The sequence below is a fragment of the Apodemus sylvaticus genome, chromosome 2, assembly GCF_947179515.1.
Source record: "Apodemus sylvaticus chromosome 2, mApoSyl1.1, whole genome shotgun sequence".
Taxonomy (NCBI): domain Eukaryota; kingdom Metazoa; phylum Chordata; class Mammalia; order Rodentia; family Muridae; genus Apodemus; species Apodemus sylvaticus.
In genome coordinates, this window is record NC_067473.1 from 161,295,167 (window position 1) to 161,311,932 (window position 16,766).

The window sequence follows — 16,766 nt, forward strand, 5'->3', positions numbered from 1 at the left end:
TTTTCTTTCCTTCTCTTTCTTTCTTTCTTTCTTTTTCTTTCTTTCTTTCTTTCTTCTTTCTTCTTCTTTCTTCCTTCCTTCCTTCTTCTCCTTCCTCCTCCTTCCTTCCTTTCTTTCTTTCTTTCCTTCTCTTTCTTCCTTCTTCCTTCTTTCCTTCCTTCTTCCTTCTTTCTTTCCTTCCTCTTCCTTCCTTTCTTTCTTCTCTTTCTTTCTTCCTTCTTTCTTTCTTCTCTTTCTTTCTTTCTTTCTTTCTTTCTTCTCTTTCTTTCTTTCTTCTTTCTTTCTTTCTTCTCTTTCTCTTTTCCCCTCTTCCTTTTCTTTCTTTCATTTCTTCTTTTTTTCTTTTTTCCTTCCTCCTTTCCCTTCTTCTTCTTTCCCTTCCTTCTTCTCCTTCCTTCTTCCTTCTTTCCCTTTCCTTCTTCCTTCCTTCCTTCCGTCCTTCCTTCCTTCCTCCCTCCCTCTCTCTCTCTCTCTCTCTCTTTCTTTCTTTCTTTCTTTCTTTCTTTCTTTCTTTCTTTCTTTCCTTCCTTCCTTCCTTCTTCCTTCCTTCCTTCCTTCCTTCTTTCCTCATTTCCTTCCTCCTTCCTTCCTTCCTTCCTTCCTTCCTTTCTTTCTTTCCTTCCTTCTTTCTTTCCTTCTTTCCTTCTTTCCTTCTTTTCCTTCCTTCTTCTTTCTTTCTTTCCTTCCTCTTTCCTTCCTTTCTTTCCTTCCTCTCTCTCTCTCTCTCTCTTTCTTTCTTTCTTTCTTTTCTTTCTTTCTTTCTTTCCTTCCTTCCTTCCTTCCTTCCTTCCTTCCTTCCTTCCTTCCTTCCTTCTTTCCTCCTTTCCTTCCTCCTTCTTTCCTTCCTTCCTTCCTTCCTCCCTCCCTCCCTCCCTCCCTCCCTCCCTTCTTCTTTCTTCTCTTTCTTTCTTTCTTTCTTTCTTTCTTTCTTTCTTCTTTCTTTCTTTCTTCTTTCTTTCTTTCTATGTGCTCCTGGCTGGCCTGAAAGTCTCTGTGTAGGCTAGGCATGCCTCAAACTTGCAGAGATCCTCCTGCCTCTGCCTTCTGAGTACTAGAATTAAACTATTGCTTTCCTAACCTATACTAGTATCGAATCAGTAACTAGTTTTTTTTTTTTTTTTTGTTGTTGTTGTTGTTTGTTTCTATGTGAGACAGACTAAGGTTTGAACCTCTTGATCCATGCTAGGCAAGCACTCAATCACTGGGTCACCCAGCCCCTTTTCCTTTTTCTTTCTGAGACAGGATCTTACTAATTTCCCCAGACTGGCCTTAAACTTAACTCTGTAGGCCAGCTGAGCCTTATAACTTACAGTACTCCCGAATAGCTAGGTTGACAAGCTGGGGTCCTTACAGCAGAAGAACCAGCTACTTTTAGTGTCTCTCCACCACTTGGTCTTTCTTTGTTTTGCATATAGTCAGCTTCATAGATTGGTTAATATTGCTTTGATTTTTCTGCTGATAAGAAAAGTACCTGGGTGGTCAGTGTGTGTCCTGGCTGGGTGTTTCTTTCCTATGGTTGCAGCTGTGGCCAGCTTGGACCAGAGTGCCTGCCATTTGGGGCTGGGCAGAGGGACTCTGCCTGCCCTAGAGACTCAGAAACACACAAGCCAATTTCCTTTGCTTTTTAAATGAATGGTTTTAGTTAACCCACAAAATAATGGGTCTTACTATATTTTTGTACATATGCTTCAGAGGATTTTGCTCATATTTATTACCCTGATCCACTAGTCTTCTCTGTCCTTCTTGCTGGTCCCTTCCGTTCAAATAGCTTCCTATTTCACACACAGACACACACACACACACACACACACACACACACACACACACACGCGCATGGTTTATTTATAGATTCTTAGATTCAGCATATGAGAAAGGATGTGATGTTTGTGAGTTATTTCACTTAACCCAGTGATCTCAGTTCTGTCTACTTCTCTGTGAATGATACAACTTCCTTCTCTCCCAGGCACAGATGCCACATTTTCTTGACTCCTTCAGAGGTTACAGCCTCTTTCCCAATTACATGATGTTCTGTCTCTTTCCCCTTGTTTCAACCAGTCTTAGACTCAAGAACACAGGAGCATATTTTCTTTCTTTTATTAATCATTTAGTTAATTCTCAGAATTATGAGTCTTAGAATGACATTTTCATATATACATATACACATATACACACATCCAAACATACACATACATATACACATACATATACATATTTTTTCCTGACCCTCTTCTCCCCCATAAACAGCCCCAATTACTTTTCCTGTTATTTAGAGAGGGCAACCTCTTGCTTTCATTTTCAGGAATTTGTATTGCCTGTGACTAGAGCTGGAGTCTTTTCAATGACTGTCAATCTAGTGACCCCATATCCCCTGTCCTCTACCTGTCCCACTCCCATGCTCTGGGCTCCCTGGCAAACACGTGCTCAGTGGTGCACTGAAGAGCTGCCGGCTGCTGTGGGGGCTGCTGGCTGATCTGCCATTCACCTGTGACCTGTGTAGTGTCTTCTTGTTTCTCTCTGCAGACTGCAGCCAACCCCTGGATGTGGTCCTGCTCCTGGATGGCTCCTCTGGCTTGCCAGAGTCTTACTTTGACAAAATGAAGAGTTTTGCTAAGGCTTTCATTTCCAAGGCCAACATTGGTGAGTGACGCCCGTGGAGCTGCAGGTAAGGGAGAGGCACTTCCTGGGGTTCACTGATTCCAAATGTTCCCTTTCTCCTTTTGCTGTTAGGACCCCACCTCACCCATGTGTCTGTGATACAATACGGAAGCATCAATACCATTGACGTGCCGTGGAATGTGGCTCAGGAGAAAGCCCATCTGCAGAGTTTGGTGGACCTCATGCAGCAGGAGGGTGGCCCCAGCCAGATTGGTAATGCTTGGAGCCACGAGCTAGATGTAGAGCCTGTGTTCCAATCCCGATTCTTGCCTTAAGTGACTGAGCGATCTTGGTCATTAACCTTACTCCTTGGTCTGAGTTTCCTCTTTTGATTGGCGAGGAGCTAAATGGTCCTCTGTGTCTCTTTCCAGTCCCACCAAGTATTGCTTTGCGTCATAACTGCTCATCTTTGAATGCACCTGCGTCAGCCTTAAGCCCGGTGCTCAGACGGTTTGGAATCCTCCGTCCTTGTGATCGGTTCTGACGTGGACCATTCTTTCCTTTCAGGGAATGCTCTGGCCTTTGCTGTGCGCTATGTAACTTCACAAATCCACGGAGCCAGGCCTGGAGCCTCCAAAGCAGTGGTCATTATCGTCGGGGACGCCTCCTTGGATTCGGTGGACGTAGCAGCGGAAGCTGTCAGAGCCAACCGTAAGCATCCAGCGCGTCGTCCCGAGACCCCACTAAGATGCTGCAGTAGTGTGTGTGTGGGCTTCCCTTCTCTTCCATTTCCTGCAGTGTTGGGCCTTGAACCCTCTGCCTTACACACATTAGACAAACACTGTGCTGCTGAGCTAGGTTCAGAGACGGGCTGCTTTCTCAGGCTCATCCCCTTGAGTGGTCTAATTCAGGGACATGGGTCAAAATTAGACTTCTCACCTCCTCACCTCAGCCTAGGTCTCAGAGACAAGTTGATCATGAGCTCTGCTCTGGCTTTAACTCGTTTTCTTCTGTGCTCACCTCATTCATTCTTTGGAGCTGTTCAAGTTAGCATCTCAGCCCCCTTGGCTCCGCCCTTCTTCTCACACATAACCCAATCAAATAGCTGCATCTTCAAAAAAAAAATATTGAGACCCACGCTACTGCACACAAACGCTGCCACCTTGTACCTGAGAGTGCACTGGGTTTCTGACGGGAACCGTAGCTCCTATAATCTCACGGCACATTCTCAACACAGCAGCTGCGCAGACAAGCGCCTGCCACTCCTCTGTGGTCTCGGCTGTCTCCTTTGGAGAAGACATCGAGTTGTTGCTGTGTCTGATGGGGTTTCGCTTCTTCTCTTGCATGTTCTGTTTCCTGCAGCGTCCGCTCTGGGCTTTTATACTTCCTGCGCTCACTGTGTGGGGGCGCTTCTTCCCTAGCTGTATTTCTGGCTCCTTCATCCTTATCTCAGGTGTTTCTTCATGAAACGATTACTCTCGCCCTCTGTATATTTTCCACCTTTCCCATCTCGTAGCTTCTTGCAAGCATCTCTCTACATCCGAGAATGCCGTCTGTGTATTACTTTGCGTGTTTGCTGTCTGCGTTCTGCGGGTGTTGGCTACGAGGACAGGAGACAGGGACTTTATCTGCTTGGCATCCCTGTTGCTTTGAACAGTGTCTGGTGCACAGCAGTAGCTCATTAGCACCTGCTGCCTGCGTGGATGTCTCCCTTACAGGCTTGCTGTGGGTGTGGCTGGCTTGGGTTGCATGAGGCTCTGTACTGGTGCCCGATGTAGTGTGTATGTTGCATTCACCTGACCATGGGCCCTTTCTCGTGGCTTGGCTACTTTAGGAGTGGCGGTGTTCCCCATTGGGGTTGGGGATCGGTATGATGAGGCCCAGCTGAGGATCTTGGCAGGCCCTGGGGCCAGCTCCAATGTGATAAGGCTCCAGCAAGTTGAAGATCTCTCCACCACAGCCACCCTGGGCGACTCCTTCTTCCACAAACTGTGTTCTGGTGAGTCTTCTGATATACTTATTTTTCTTTTCTAAAGATTTATTTATTTATTTATTTATTTATTTATTTATTTATTTATTTATTTATATGTATATGAGTACACTGTAGCTGTACAGATGGTTGTTAGCCTTCAAATGGTTGCTGGGATTTGAATTTAGGGCCTAAGCTCGCTCCAGTTGGCCCTACTCGCTCAGGTTAATCTAGCTTGCTCAGTCGCCGCTCGCTCTGGCCCAAAGATTTACTTATTGTTATACGTTAAGTACACTGTCTTCAGACACACCAGATCTCATTACAGATGGTTGTGAGCCACCATGTGGTTGCTGGGATTTGAACTCAGGATCTTTAGGAAAGCCGTCAGTGCTCTTAACCACTGAGCCATCTCTCCAGCCCCTATTTTGTTTTCAATTCTCAAGCAACCACTACCACCCTGACCACCACTAAACCAGGACACACATAACAACAAAATTACCATTCCAAAGACTCAAAGACTCCTACCTGTGTATATAAAAGTTAGTCTTAAATGAAGAGTGTCACAGGGACCAGAGCTTCCAGATTTCTGTCTGTGAAGGTGCACACTGCCACCTTTAGGGGTCGCTGGAGAGCTCCTGTGTACAAGCCAGGCTTCTGCTTGGACTCACCACTGGGCTAATTTTTAAGGAGAGGAAGTCCTGGCTTGTTTGTGCCGAGGGATTTTGGATGAAAGAATCAGGAAATGTAAGCAGGGAACCCCAGCATCCTAACGGCCTAAGTCCTGTGCTTACTCTCAGTGTACACGGAAGGGCTTTAGAAAGACACTATCAGATCCAGTATCGAAGGACCACAGGCTGAACTGATTTCAGGGTAGAAACATGTTTTGTTTTCTGGCCTGTTTTTATCTATTACTGTGATTAGTGTTAACTAAACTAAAAGCTTCTCTAGAATTACGGACCCTCCTGACGGGTGGCAGCGATCTGGGCAGCAATCATTAAGCAGATCTCTTTCAAGTTTTATGTGATCTGTCTTCACACCTACCACCTACTCCTGGAAGACACGGAAGGAGAAAATGAAAGTTCTGCCATGTGATAGCGAATGTTACATCACATCATTAACTGTCATAAAGTACGACCGAAGGGCCACAGGACAGTCATCTCCGTGTGTCCTCGTATCCCCAGAGTGCAACCCGCTCACGTTCCTCTTAGAGTTGTGTTGAGTAGAAGGTGTTGTGAATGTTTCGATCATCAGTGACACGTGACTAGAGTCTTTCTGTGTCTGTTTCAGGGTTTTCAGGAGTTTGTGTGGATGAAGATGGGAACGAGAAGAGGGTAAGTCCTTTCCTGCTGACTAGGGAGGAAAAGTCAGAAATACATGCTGGGGCTCTTGTTCTGTTGACTAATTAATTACTCTGCTTGGTCCTAGACTCATTCTCCTGCATATTATTTGTCTGTTTTTGGGAGTCCCTCCATAAATTTTGTGTTATGTTTCTAATCTTATCTAGAGTCTTCTTGCCGAAAGGCTGCTGTCCAGCCCTAACCTATCCCAAGAGGCAGACAGTGATGTGTGGGTGTGATTTGATGTGCCTCATCCTGCTCCTTTCTCGAATCTGTTTTCTCTGTCTATAGCCTGGAGATGTCTGGACCTTGCCAGATCAGTGCCACACAGTGACTTGCCTGGCGGATGGCCAGACCTTGCTGCAGAGTCATCGGGTCAGTTGTGACCATGGGCCCCGGCCTTCGTGTTCCAATAGCCAGTCTCCTGTTCGGGTGGAGGAGACCTGTGGCTGTCGCTGGACCTGTCCTTGTAAGTCCTTCATTTCCCCAGTCTATATTGTGTAGGGGAGCTGGTTTTTAACTTGCTGGGTAGACAGCCAATGTGGAAGTAGATAGGTGGAGATACCTATTCTGTCCCATGACACACGTACACTGCCATACACTCCTCTCTTGGGAGATACTTCTTTATCTAGGTAAAACAGAACCACAGGAAACACTGCTTTTCTGATGTTCCCATCTCAGCCACTTCCAGTTAACTCTTTACGAATGTACATCACTGAGATGTCAGAAGTACAGCTTCATACATGATGCGCCTCCAGATCCCTGCTCTTGAGTTGCAGCTAGAGTTGTTGTATGTGGCTGCGTGCAACTGTATACTGTCAGGTGGCCTGGTGTAAGAGCTGGACACAGGTCCATCCCATGTACGCCTGTGGGAGGGGAAGTCTTCTGCCTCACTCTTGGGAAAAATGGCTTCTGTGATGGCTTGTCTTAGCAACGGAGACAGACATAATGAAGGGATGCAGTCAGAGCTGGGTTTCTCATCTTGCTCTGCCTTCAGAACACATTTAACAGGATACATTTCCCTTCTGGCTTAGATAAAAATGGTCCCAGAGCTCATGTTATTTCTGTTTACTTATAAAGAATTCCATGGTCACGTCAGTCACCAGGCAGTCTTAGTCGGTAACTAGATGGCTGTGCGGCGATTGAAACTTCGAACTTGATTAGAGTTTAAATATCTGCCAGGATACAGCTTCTGCTGCCCAACGTTGGGGGAAAAAAGCATGGACAGTTTCTCTCATGGCTGGGAACAGGAAGAAGGGATGGATGGGCTCAGAAGGCCCCAGGGGGCTGTGCGTAAGCTTCTTTGAGGCTTTCCTGTCACCTTGCCCTGGGCTTCTTCTGTTCCTAGTCCCAGATGCTAGTTCTCCACACAACACTTCTGGTGCCTGTATAGTCAGTCTGCCGTGCCTCACTATATATCAGAGTCCTGCTCTTCCGCTAGTCTTGTTCTCTTAGGAAGGACTGCTTTGAGTACAACCCCAGGCTATCCCTTTGAGTACAACCCCAGGCTATCCCTTTGAGTACAACCCCAGGCTATCCCTTTGAGTACAACCCCAGGCTATCCCTTTTAGCCCCTATCCAGTCCCCAAGATTATTTCACCCTTATCCCACCACTGGGACCTAGTGGGGAATTTTCCAGACATTGTCTCCCTTGCTCTCTGGCCACCTATGGCCAGAAGACTCCTCAGGCACGAATCAGACAGTGATCCTGAATTCCCTGTGACTGAGTGAGACACAAACTTATCTCACTTCTTGAGATTCATGCTCACTGGGCTTGGCCCTCCTATTTGCCCCTCTTAGAGGATATACAACAAGGGAGGTATTCTTGTCCAGGTGGTCTTGGTCCAGCCATCAGTACCCCTCCTTTTATACCCACAAGTGAAAGGGATATGTGACAAAACTAGGTTGAGGGATTAGCTACGTTTAAATTGAACGCTCTTTTGTCATTAGAAGTCTTTCTTAAAATAATTTTATGGGTGTATATTCATTGCCCATAGTGATGGGGTTCCTAAATTCAACAGAGACACGCCTCTGCCCTGAAGCTCTAGTGTCCACTGATGATTGTTGACTGACATTTTTTTGTCTGTACTGCTTGCCCAGTAAGGATGGATTTCAATTCCCAGCATCCCCGCGACATATGTTAGGATTCAATCAAAAGGAAGAACTGTCTCACCTCTCTCATTACTTAATTGGTCGAATTAATTACTTATGTGAATATAACCATGTCATGGATTCTCACCTTTCTCTGCCTTGGATAACCAGTTGACTTAGGTCAGAGGTTTTCTTGCCTCATGGGTCCCAAGGGTGGCCCTGGGGTACCTTTTTAATTTGACTTTAGTCTTTTCTGCATGTTTTTATCCTTCCTTTTCTCAGACATCAAGAAAGCTTGAATCTCACTGTTCACAATACATTTGCCTAATTCTAGAAGACACGTGATGTTGCTCCACAATCCGTATGGAAAGCAAGCCCGCCAACTAAAGCGTGTGTGTGTGTGTGTGTGTGTGTGTGTGTGTGTGTGTGTATACAGTCCTTTCAATATTTAGTCTCTGAGTGAGATTTGATAGTTGCCTCCACCCACCCCAACCCCGCCCTTCTTAGGGTATGCTGTTCATTACTCTTGTTTTTATTGTATTTACTAAATAGTCCATATTGATGGACTTTACTGTGACATTTCCACACGTCCACACGTGCATATGGGCTTTGATGTCCCTCACCGTTCCTCTTCTCCTCCCCTCCCCCCTCATTCAATCATTCATTTGGGAAGTCAGTTTTTAAGGATGCTTTTTAACATCTCCGTGGCCTGCCCAATATGGACGTTACCCCTGTCCCACCCCCCTCTGCCTCTGTTCTTGATTCGCTTCTGCATTCTTTCTGGAAGATGCTGCCCAGAGGTTACGTGGCTTTGTACATTGTTTTTGAGAATTCTGTGATAAACTGTTTTTTTTTTCCACCTCACAAACTATTTGATACTTTTACCTGATGCCTGGCAGGGGGTGTTCTTGATCTTTGAAGTTGAATAGTTTTTGTCCTGCCATTAAAAAAAAAAGAAAAAAGAAAAAAGCAAACCTCAGGTTTACTCAGGGCCAACCGATCTAGGGGAAAAATAGCGGACATTTGTCACATGTTTTCAGAATCTTGATTTGCGTCTTCCTTAAGTTCCAGAATCTTCTCATGAGTCAGACTCAGTCTTTAAATGTCAATTCCTTTCTAATGCCTTTTAACGGATTCCATTTCCACATTGTCTCAACTTCCTCTCTGAGTCCCTGGCTACACACACACACACACACACACACACACACACACACACACCCTCACCTTCCTGCTGGCTTCTTGCTTTCTTCAGTGTTTCTCATTACGTTTTCATTTTGGTCTATTCTCCCTGGGCCTTTCATTTTGTGATTTGATTTTAGCCTTTTTTCCCCATCTCTTTTCCTCCATAGCCCAGTCAACTTTTTCAATACGGACTTCTGTTTTGTGTATTTCTTTTATTCTTTGTTTTCTTGCTTTGTTTTGTGTCTGTTAGCACCTGTGGAAGCCAGAGAGCTCAGTTCATTCCTCCCGTCATGGAGGCTCTGGGGTGGGACTCGGACAGCCTCGGCAGCATGGCCACCTCGCTGGCCTTGTCCCTTCTTTTAGTTTTTAAAGTTCTTATTCGAGGTGGTTTTTATGGTTTATAAAGTTTCAAGTATATTTTAATTAGTGTATATTGTGTCATTCAGTTTTCTCCTGATTTTTTTGGGGGGGGAGGGGAGAGTCTTCCCTCAGTGAGGAGACACTTTTAAAATCATTTTTACAGACGCCTGCCACTCTCCTCATTGTGCGGGTCAGGGGTTTAGGAGGTTTCGCATTCAGTGAAGCCAGCACAGGGAATGCCATCTCCTCAGTATATGCCCAGAATTTTATGGCTCCTGGTGTTTTAACTTTTTAAAAATGTCTTCCCAGGACCCTAGTTTCCCTCTTTGGCCCTTTTTATGTGTCACTTCTCAATTGTCAAATACCTTCCAGTTTCCTTCCCTTGGTCTCTGTGCTGGGAACCTGGCACGTGGGCTCGGCAAACACTGTACCACTGAACTCTGCTTCCGACTCCCAGCGTCTCTTTCAGTCGGTACGTTTGAAGTGTAGTGTGTATTCGTTGTTCTTGACAACAAGACTAAAGGCTTAATGCCGTGCTCAGTTAAGTACTTCTCTGCTCTGTAGAGTGACTCTGAGATACCAGAGTGTGGAGAAAAGGAGAGAGAGGAGAGGGTGCGCATTGATGAGTGGTGTAATTTTGAGAATGTTTTGTAGCTCTCTGATAACATTTTATTGTGCATGCCTCAGCTTCTCATTCTGAGGTTGGGTTACTTTAACCTTTCCTGAGTCACGGCAGTGTGCCGCACAATGGAGTGTGTCAGTAGATGTGACTCATTGCAACTGGTAGGGGCTGGAGAGATGGATCGCTGATTAAAAGCACTTGGTGTTCTTCTGGAGGACTCAGGTTCGATTCCTAGCTCCCCACATGGCAGCTTGCAACTTAGAGTAACTCCAACTCCAGAGGACCTGATGCCTTCTGCTCTCCACAGTCACACTGCACACACAGTGGTGAACAGACACACATGTAGGCAAAACACCCATAAACAACTAAAAGACAGACAGACAGACCTTGCCAGTAAACAGGACTACACTGTGATGGTTTGTTGAAAGATAAATTAGTATTCTGAAAATGGAAGTACCTAATATTCTGTATGTATCCCACACTGTTGAGTTTCATCTGTGGCATTGGCTTAGTCATAAGATGTACAGATCTATTTATCAAATGTAAACCTTCATGTCATGTACTGGTGTCTAGTCTAGACTGCAGCTCTTATGACAATCCCCGAGGGTAGTGATTGCAACCCCGTTAGGCAACAGAGAGAGGAGAGGGTCACTGAGGTCCAGCAGTTTAGCTATGCTCTCAAGTAAGCAATTGGCAAAACACAACCCAATTCTGAACTTCTTTGGCTCTAACTTACCACGCCATAATCGATGTGGTGGCGGACAGAACCATTCTGGTTAATGGTCTTTGTCTTGGGATCTAATGATTCATCGCCATTGGTAATTGAGGCTGTCTCCTTGATATGGCACTATTAACAGCTGCATACTAGGGATTCTTTTACTCAGCTCCCCAGAGCTGTGTCAAAATACCTGATACTACAATGTTAAAAAGAAGAAAGGTTTATCTTCACTGAGTCTCAGGGTTTGTCTATGGTTACCTGGATCCATTTGATTTTTGAACCATGGTGAGGTAACCCATTCTAGCAAGAACATGTGGCAGGAGAGGGCTGCTCACCTCATGGCTGTTTGAAAGGGCTGGTGTGCTGTGTTCCCTTTGAGGTTGCACCCTCGATAACCTAACTTCCTTCTACTCAACCCCATCCCTGGAAGTCCTACAGTGCCACCAGCTGGCATCCAAGCCTTTGGTGTACACTTACTCAAATCCCAACAGGGCTCACTAGCAACATGAGTACGCCCGGATCGTGGCATTTAGTCTGTTACTTGGAAAGGGATACGTGTTCAAGGAATGGGTGAAAGCCACGGAGGCCGCCCAGCTCTGAGAAATGGTGCAGCAGCCTTGCTAGTCACACTGTGTTGATAGTCACCTGCAGAAGGTGGTGTGACCCAGGCCTAGTGATGAGTAAGGGGTGTTGGTGGGGTCTCACTGAACTTGACTCTCATTGCTTGTCACTTTTTAAAAATTCACCTCCATAAATGAGTCAAGATTTGTGTGAAAAAGTCACCTCCAATGTCCCGTAGGTCCAAGGCTCACTTTCAAATCTGTGGCCCTGGCACATTCAAAGCGGGGATATTCTCCCAGAGTCGTCTTAGGTGGAAGCACAATGGTTAGCGTTCCTACACTGTTTTAATAGGGACCTAGAGAATTTGCTGATTACGTGAGTGAGTGACTGGGTCCCCGAGTGAGCTCTGAGACATGGCTGTTTATTTTGGCCCGGGACATATTTCTCTGGCGTAATCTCTTATGGGATAAGTCACTGCAGCCACCAGTGCCGTTAGCTAGAGGGACAGTTGTGTCTTGAGGTGATTTTTCCTTACAGCGAGATCACGAATAGCTTGCTTAGCTCCTTGAGCTTTTGACATCACATTACACCCTTTTAGCTTCACTTTCCTTTCTGACGCGTTCCCCGCCCCCTTCCCCCCCCCCCCCCCCCCCCCCCCCCCCCCGTGGCTGACTCACTGACTATGTGCAGCATGCACGATTGCACCGCTGCGGGCACGCGTGAGGTGGGGTGGATACTGTCTGTCTAGCCTTTGCTTTCCCCACTCAGGCGTGTGCACGGGCAGCTCCACTCGCCACATCGTCACCTTCGATGGGCAGAATTTCAAGCTCACCGGCAGCTGCTCCTACGTCATCTTTCAAAACAAGGAACAGGACCTGGAAGTGATTCTCCACAATGGAGCCTGCAGCCCTGGGGCGAAGCAAACTTGCATGAAGTCCATTGAGGTCAAGCATGCCGGCCTCTCTGTTGAGCTGCACAGTGACATGGAGGTGAGAGGACTTTTCTGTGGGGTCCATGGCAGGGGCAGAGTGGAGCTTCAGGAAGACCGCATGGAGCTGGTTTTAGCTGCTGTCGCCTGCTGAGTCTTCCCCTCGACTAGCAGGGCACTTCCTCTTTTAGTGGGCTCCCTTGTCATCTTTCTGGTCTTGGCATGATTTCATGTTGCTCTGGGTCCAGATTTGGGAGAGCGGATCAGTTTTAGATGGCAAGTGGTGTATTTAGTCTCAGTTTCTGGCATTGATAAGAAACTAGGTTGGCACCGGGACCATGGATACACTAGGCATTATGAGCCCAGTGCCCAAGGCCTGGGGGCTTTCCAAACGGAAATATTTAGTGCCTAAATCAGGGCCTTTGAAAATATTTAGGGCCTCGACAAGACGTATGGCTTCAAAATTTGAGAGGAGACTGCCAAACTGCTATAAATAAATGTTTGATTAAATGCTTACAAAAGGTTATATTATGCCAACTTCTTTACTCGTTCATTTAGAAATCATAAATATTTCATGGTGTGAAAACAACTTGTAGACTAGATTTTTCTCACTTGGTAAGAATTCCTGAGTATGAGCACTAATTGCTGAGAAATCAGAGTTAGTCATATATCAAACGAGGAGTTCATAGCCAAAGGAATCTTAAAATCAGAGTGATTAAAAAAGAACCCTTCCAAAATTTTTACAACAGAACTACATTTGGTGCTGAATGTGAGTACATTTTTTTTTTTTAAATATCTCTGATGCTCTACGTGGAGAGGTCTCAGAAGGAAGACTGAGGCCTTGAAACCATGCTGGCAGGTGCTTCTTCCTGGAGACCACGCCCTAGTAGTTGCTGCAGTGGCAACTTCCTTGGCCTATTGGGAAGGAGTCACCCTTGCCTACGGAGGTATCCGACCAGGTTCCCTGAGACCCTGGGCTCTCTGGTTCAGGTGCACGCTGCCTGCATGGTGTTTGTTATACAGGTCTGTGCAGTCAATACACAAAGCCTGTTTCTTCTGGAAGAGCTCTGACGAGCACCAGGCTCTGCAGGTGACTCTTCAGTCAGAGGAGTGTGAGGACCTTCAGTAACTTCAGCAAGACACAGAGTTTTAGGACAAGCTAGAACAGTGTTTCTCAACCTGTGTGTTGTTTGGGGGTTGACTGACCCTTCCACAGAGGTCGCCTAAGATCACTGGAAGACACGGACATTTCTATTATGATTCACAACAGCAGCAAAATTACAGTTATGGAGTAGCAATGAAAATAATTCTACAGTTGGGGGTCACCATACAAGAGGGACTGTGTTAAAGGGTCACAGCGTTAGGAAGACTGAGAACCACTGAGTGGGAACTGTTGGTGATCCCTCTCTTGTCTGAGCAGATGGCAGTCAATGGGAGACTGGTCCTTGCCCCGTACGTGGGTGAAAACATGGAAGTCAGCATCTATGGTGCCATCATGTATGAAGTCAGGTTCAGCCGTCTTGGCCACACCCTCACATTCACACCACAAAACAATGAGTTCCAACTGCAGCTTAGCCCCAAGACCTTTGCTTCGAAGACGTATGGTCTCTGTGGTAAGAAGGGGTTCTTCTGTCTCCTCTTCTGTCTTATATTCCTTTCTGTGTATTCTGGGGTGTGTGGGGGGGTGGGTGCTCAGATCACTGAACCCCGTTTCAAGCATCCGTTGGTGAGGTTCAGAGCATCCTTGCAGGTGCAGAGTGGCCTCCTCTTTGCCATTGTTGTCTTTTCGTTGTTGCCGCCCTAGGAATCTGTGATGAAAATGGGGCCAATGACTTCACGTTGCGAGACGGCACGGTCACCACAGACTGGAAAAGGCTTATCCAGGAGTGGACCGTGCAGCAGCCAGGGTACACATGCCAGTCTGTTCCCGAGGAGCAGTGTCCCGTCTCTGACAGCTCCCACTGCCAGCTCCTCCTCTCGGCGCTGTTTGCTGAATGCCACAAGGTCATCGCTCCAGCCACATTCCACACCATCTGCCAGCAAGACAGCTGCCACCAGGAGCGAGTGTGTGATGTGATTGCTTCTTACGCCCATCTCTGTCGGACCAACGGGGTCTGTGTGGACTGGAGGACGACTGACTTCTGTGGTGAGTGCCCACACGTTCCCCTAAACCTTGGAGACAAACCAAGTATAGGCTTGCTCATGTTCTCTGGTCTTCAGAGTCTCATCTGCCTAATGAAGATCAAACTCCCTATTATTTCCTGTTAGGAATCACCAAGTTAGGATCAAAAAACCCTGCACATAGAAGCCCTTCAAATGCAGATTTTTTTTATATTCAAATCATTGTGAATTCGAAATTTTAGACATCAGCTGAGGACTTGGGCAGCTCATTTAGTGATTGGCTGAGGACTTGGGCAGCTCATCTAGTGATTGGCTGAGGACTTGGGCAGCTCATTTAGTGATTGGTTGAGGACTTGGGCAGCTCATCTAGCGATTGGCTGAGGACTTGGGCAGCTCATTTAGTGATTGGCTGAGGACTTGGGCAGCTCATCTAGCGATTGGCTGAGGACTTGGGCAGCTCATTTAGTGATTGGCTGAGGACTTGGGCAGCTCATCTAGTGATTGGCTGAGGACTTGGGCAGCTCATCTAGCGATTGGCTGAGGACTTGGGCAGCACATCTAGTGATTGGCTGAGGACTTGGACAGCTCATCTAGTGATTGTCTATTCTCTTAGTTTCCATGCACCTCAATTTTGGCAGAGTAGAGCGAAAGACCTGGTTTGCTCCACTCCTGCCTCTCAGCCGTTTTTTGGGTTCTTGGGTTTTACATCCTTGTGGACGGTAGTGCGCCTACTCCGCCTGCCTGCAGACCAAGGGGCAAAGGCCGCTCTCTGCATCGCGGAAAGCATCTTCTATGTTCATTTGCTTTGTGTATGTCTTCGCTGTGTGTTGTGCACACAGGGAAAATCCCAGCGCTCCAGATCATTGGAAACCACTGTGTGGATGTGGGAGGGAGTTTGCCAAGCCAGGTCATAATGTGAGAAGGGAATTGTCTTGTAGCATCTCTTCCAAGGCCTTTCCTCATCGCCATGGAATCTTTATTTAAAAGGATTTTTAAAGCCTCAGCTACGTCTGTATTCCATAGGAAGAACATCAGTGCATTCCCATAAGTGGTTGGGATTAGATTTTACTGCAAGTAGCAGAGAAGCAGGAATTCCTGTCATTTATGTGATCAGAGGGAGGTGGCACCATTGATGCTGGGTGTGGTCATCTTCCCCATGGTTTAAGATGCAGCTCTGGGTATGAAGCACAAGGTCCAAATGTCAGTACAGAAAGGAGGCACACTTTTCTTTTAAAAATAAAACAGATTCCTGGAACCCACCCTCAGGATACTGCCACCCTCTTCTACTCAATTGGTCAGAACTTAGTCATGTGATTGCACTTAAACACAAAGGAGGTATTGCATTCCTTATACTGAGTGGTTGTATGCCGGGGCAAGAATTCTAGTATAGTGGAAGATGGACGGGTGAATGCTGGGGAAAACTGGTCATGTCTGCTCTAGCAAGTTTGTCAGATATTGGCTGCCTTTCTTGTGCTTCTAGCTGCTATAGGCCACCGAGAGTGACCCCATTCTCTGTCTTCAGCTATGTCTTGCCCGCCGTCCTTGGTATATAACCACTGTGAGCGTGGCTGCCCTCGGCACTGCGATGGGAACACTAGCTTGTGTGGGGACCACCCCTCAGAAGGCTGCTTCTGTCCCCAACACCAAGTCTTGCTGGAAGGCAACTGTGTCCCTGAGGAAGCCTGCACTCAGTGCGTTGGGGAGGATGGAGTCCGACATCAGGTAGGAGCCTGGCTTCTCCTTCTCAGTGGGTCGTCCCCTTCCCCTTTCCACAGCAGGGTTGACGCTTGCAGGATCACAGATGGATAGGAAGGCCACACGTGTCACAGCTTTGGATTCAGACAGATCCGAGTCAGATCTTGGTCTCCCATGGATTAGCTGCAGCATCAAACACCAAAGTGTTAGAGCACTGTTAATATTGTTTGTGTTCACACATGTTGAGTGATATAGGAACCCAGGAGGGAAGGAGGACATATAGTGTATCAGTAAGCCAGTATCTGTCATTTTTCAGAATACTTTGTACTTCGTATAGTATCTCCATGTTTCCTAAAGATTTTTTTTTTCTCTTCAGAGCATTTGTAACCACCTGTGGCCAAGTGAATTTAAAATGCACAGCTAAATAGTTCAGCACCTTTCTCCATTGCAGGATTCCTCACTGCTTTTTAATAGATTCATGTACCATGCAAATGTTTCAGAAGGTTTTTACTTCTTATTTGATTATGAAGTGCATGCATGCGTGTGTGTGTGTGTGTGTGTGTGTGTGTATAACATCCTTGACCTCA

General features: G+C 46.5%; 1 protein-coding gene across 1 annotated transcript in view; it reads left to right on the plus strand.

Moving 5' to 3' along the window:
• Positions 1-16,766, plus strand: part of Vwf (von Willebrand factor) — a 137,571-nt gene that overhangs the window by 93,309 nt on the left and 27,496 nt on the right. The window contains 10 exon segments of the mRNA XM_052174915.1: positions 2,521-2,637; positions 2,728-2,868; positions 3,163-3,306; positions 4,430-4,594; positions 5,852-5,895; positions 6,193-6,370; positions 12,204-12,424; positions 13,784-13,976; positions 14,168-14,509; positions 16,007-16,206. Coding sequence (XP_052030875.1) covers positions 2,521-2,637; positions 2,728-2,868; positions 3,163-3,306; positions 4,430-4,594; positions 5,852-5,895; positions 6,193-6,370; positions 12,204-12,424; positions 13,784-13,976; positions 14,168-14,509; positions 16,007-16,206 — 1,745 coding nt within the window.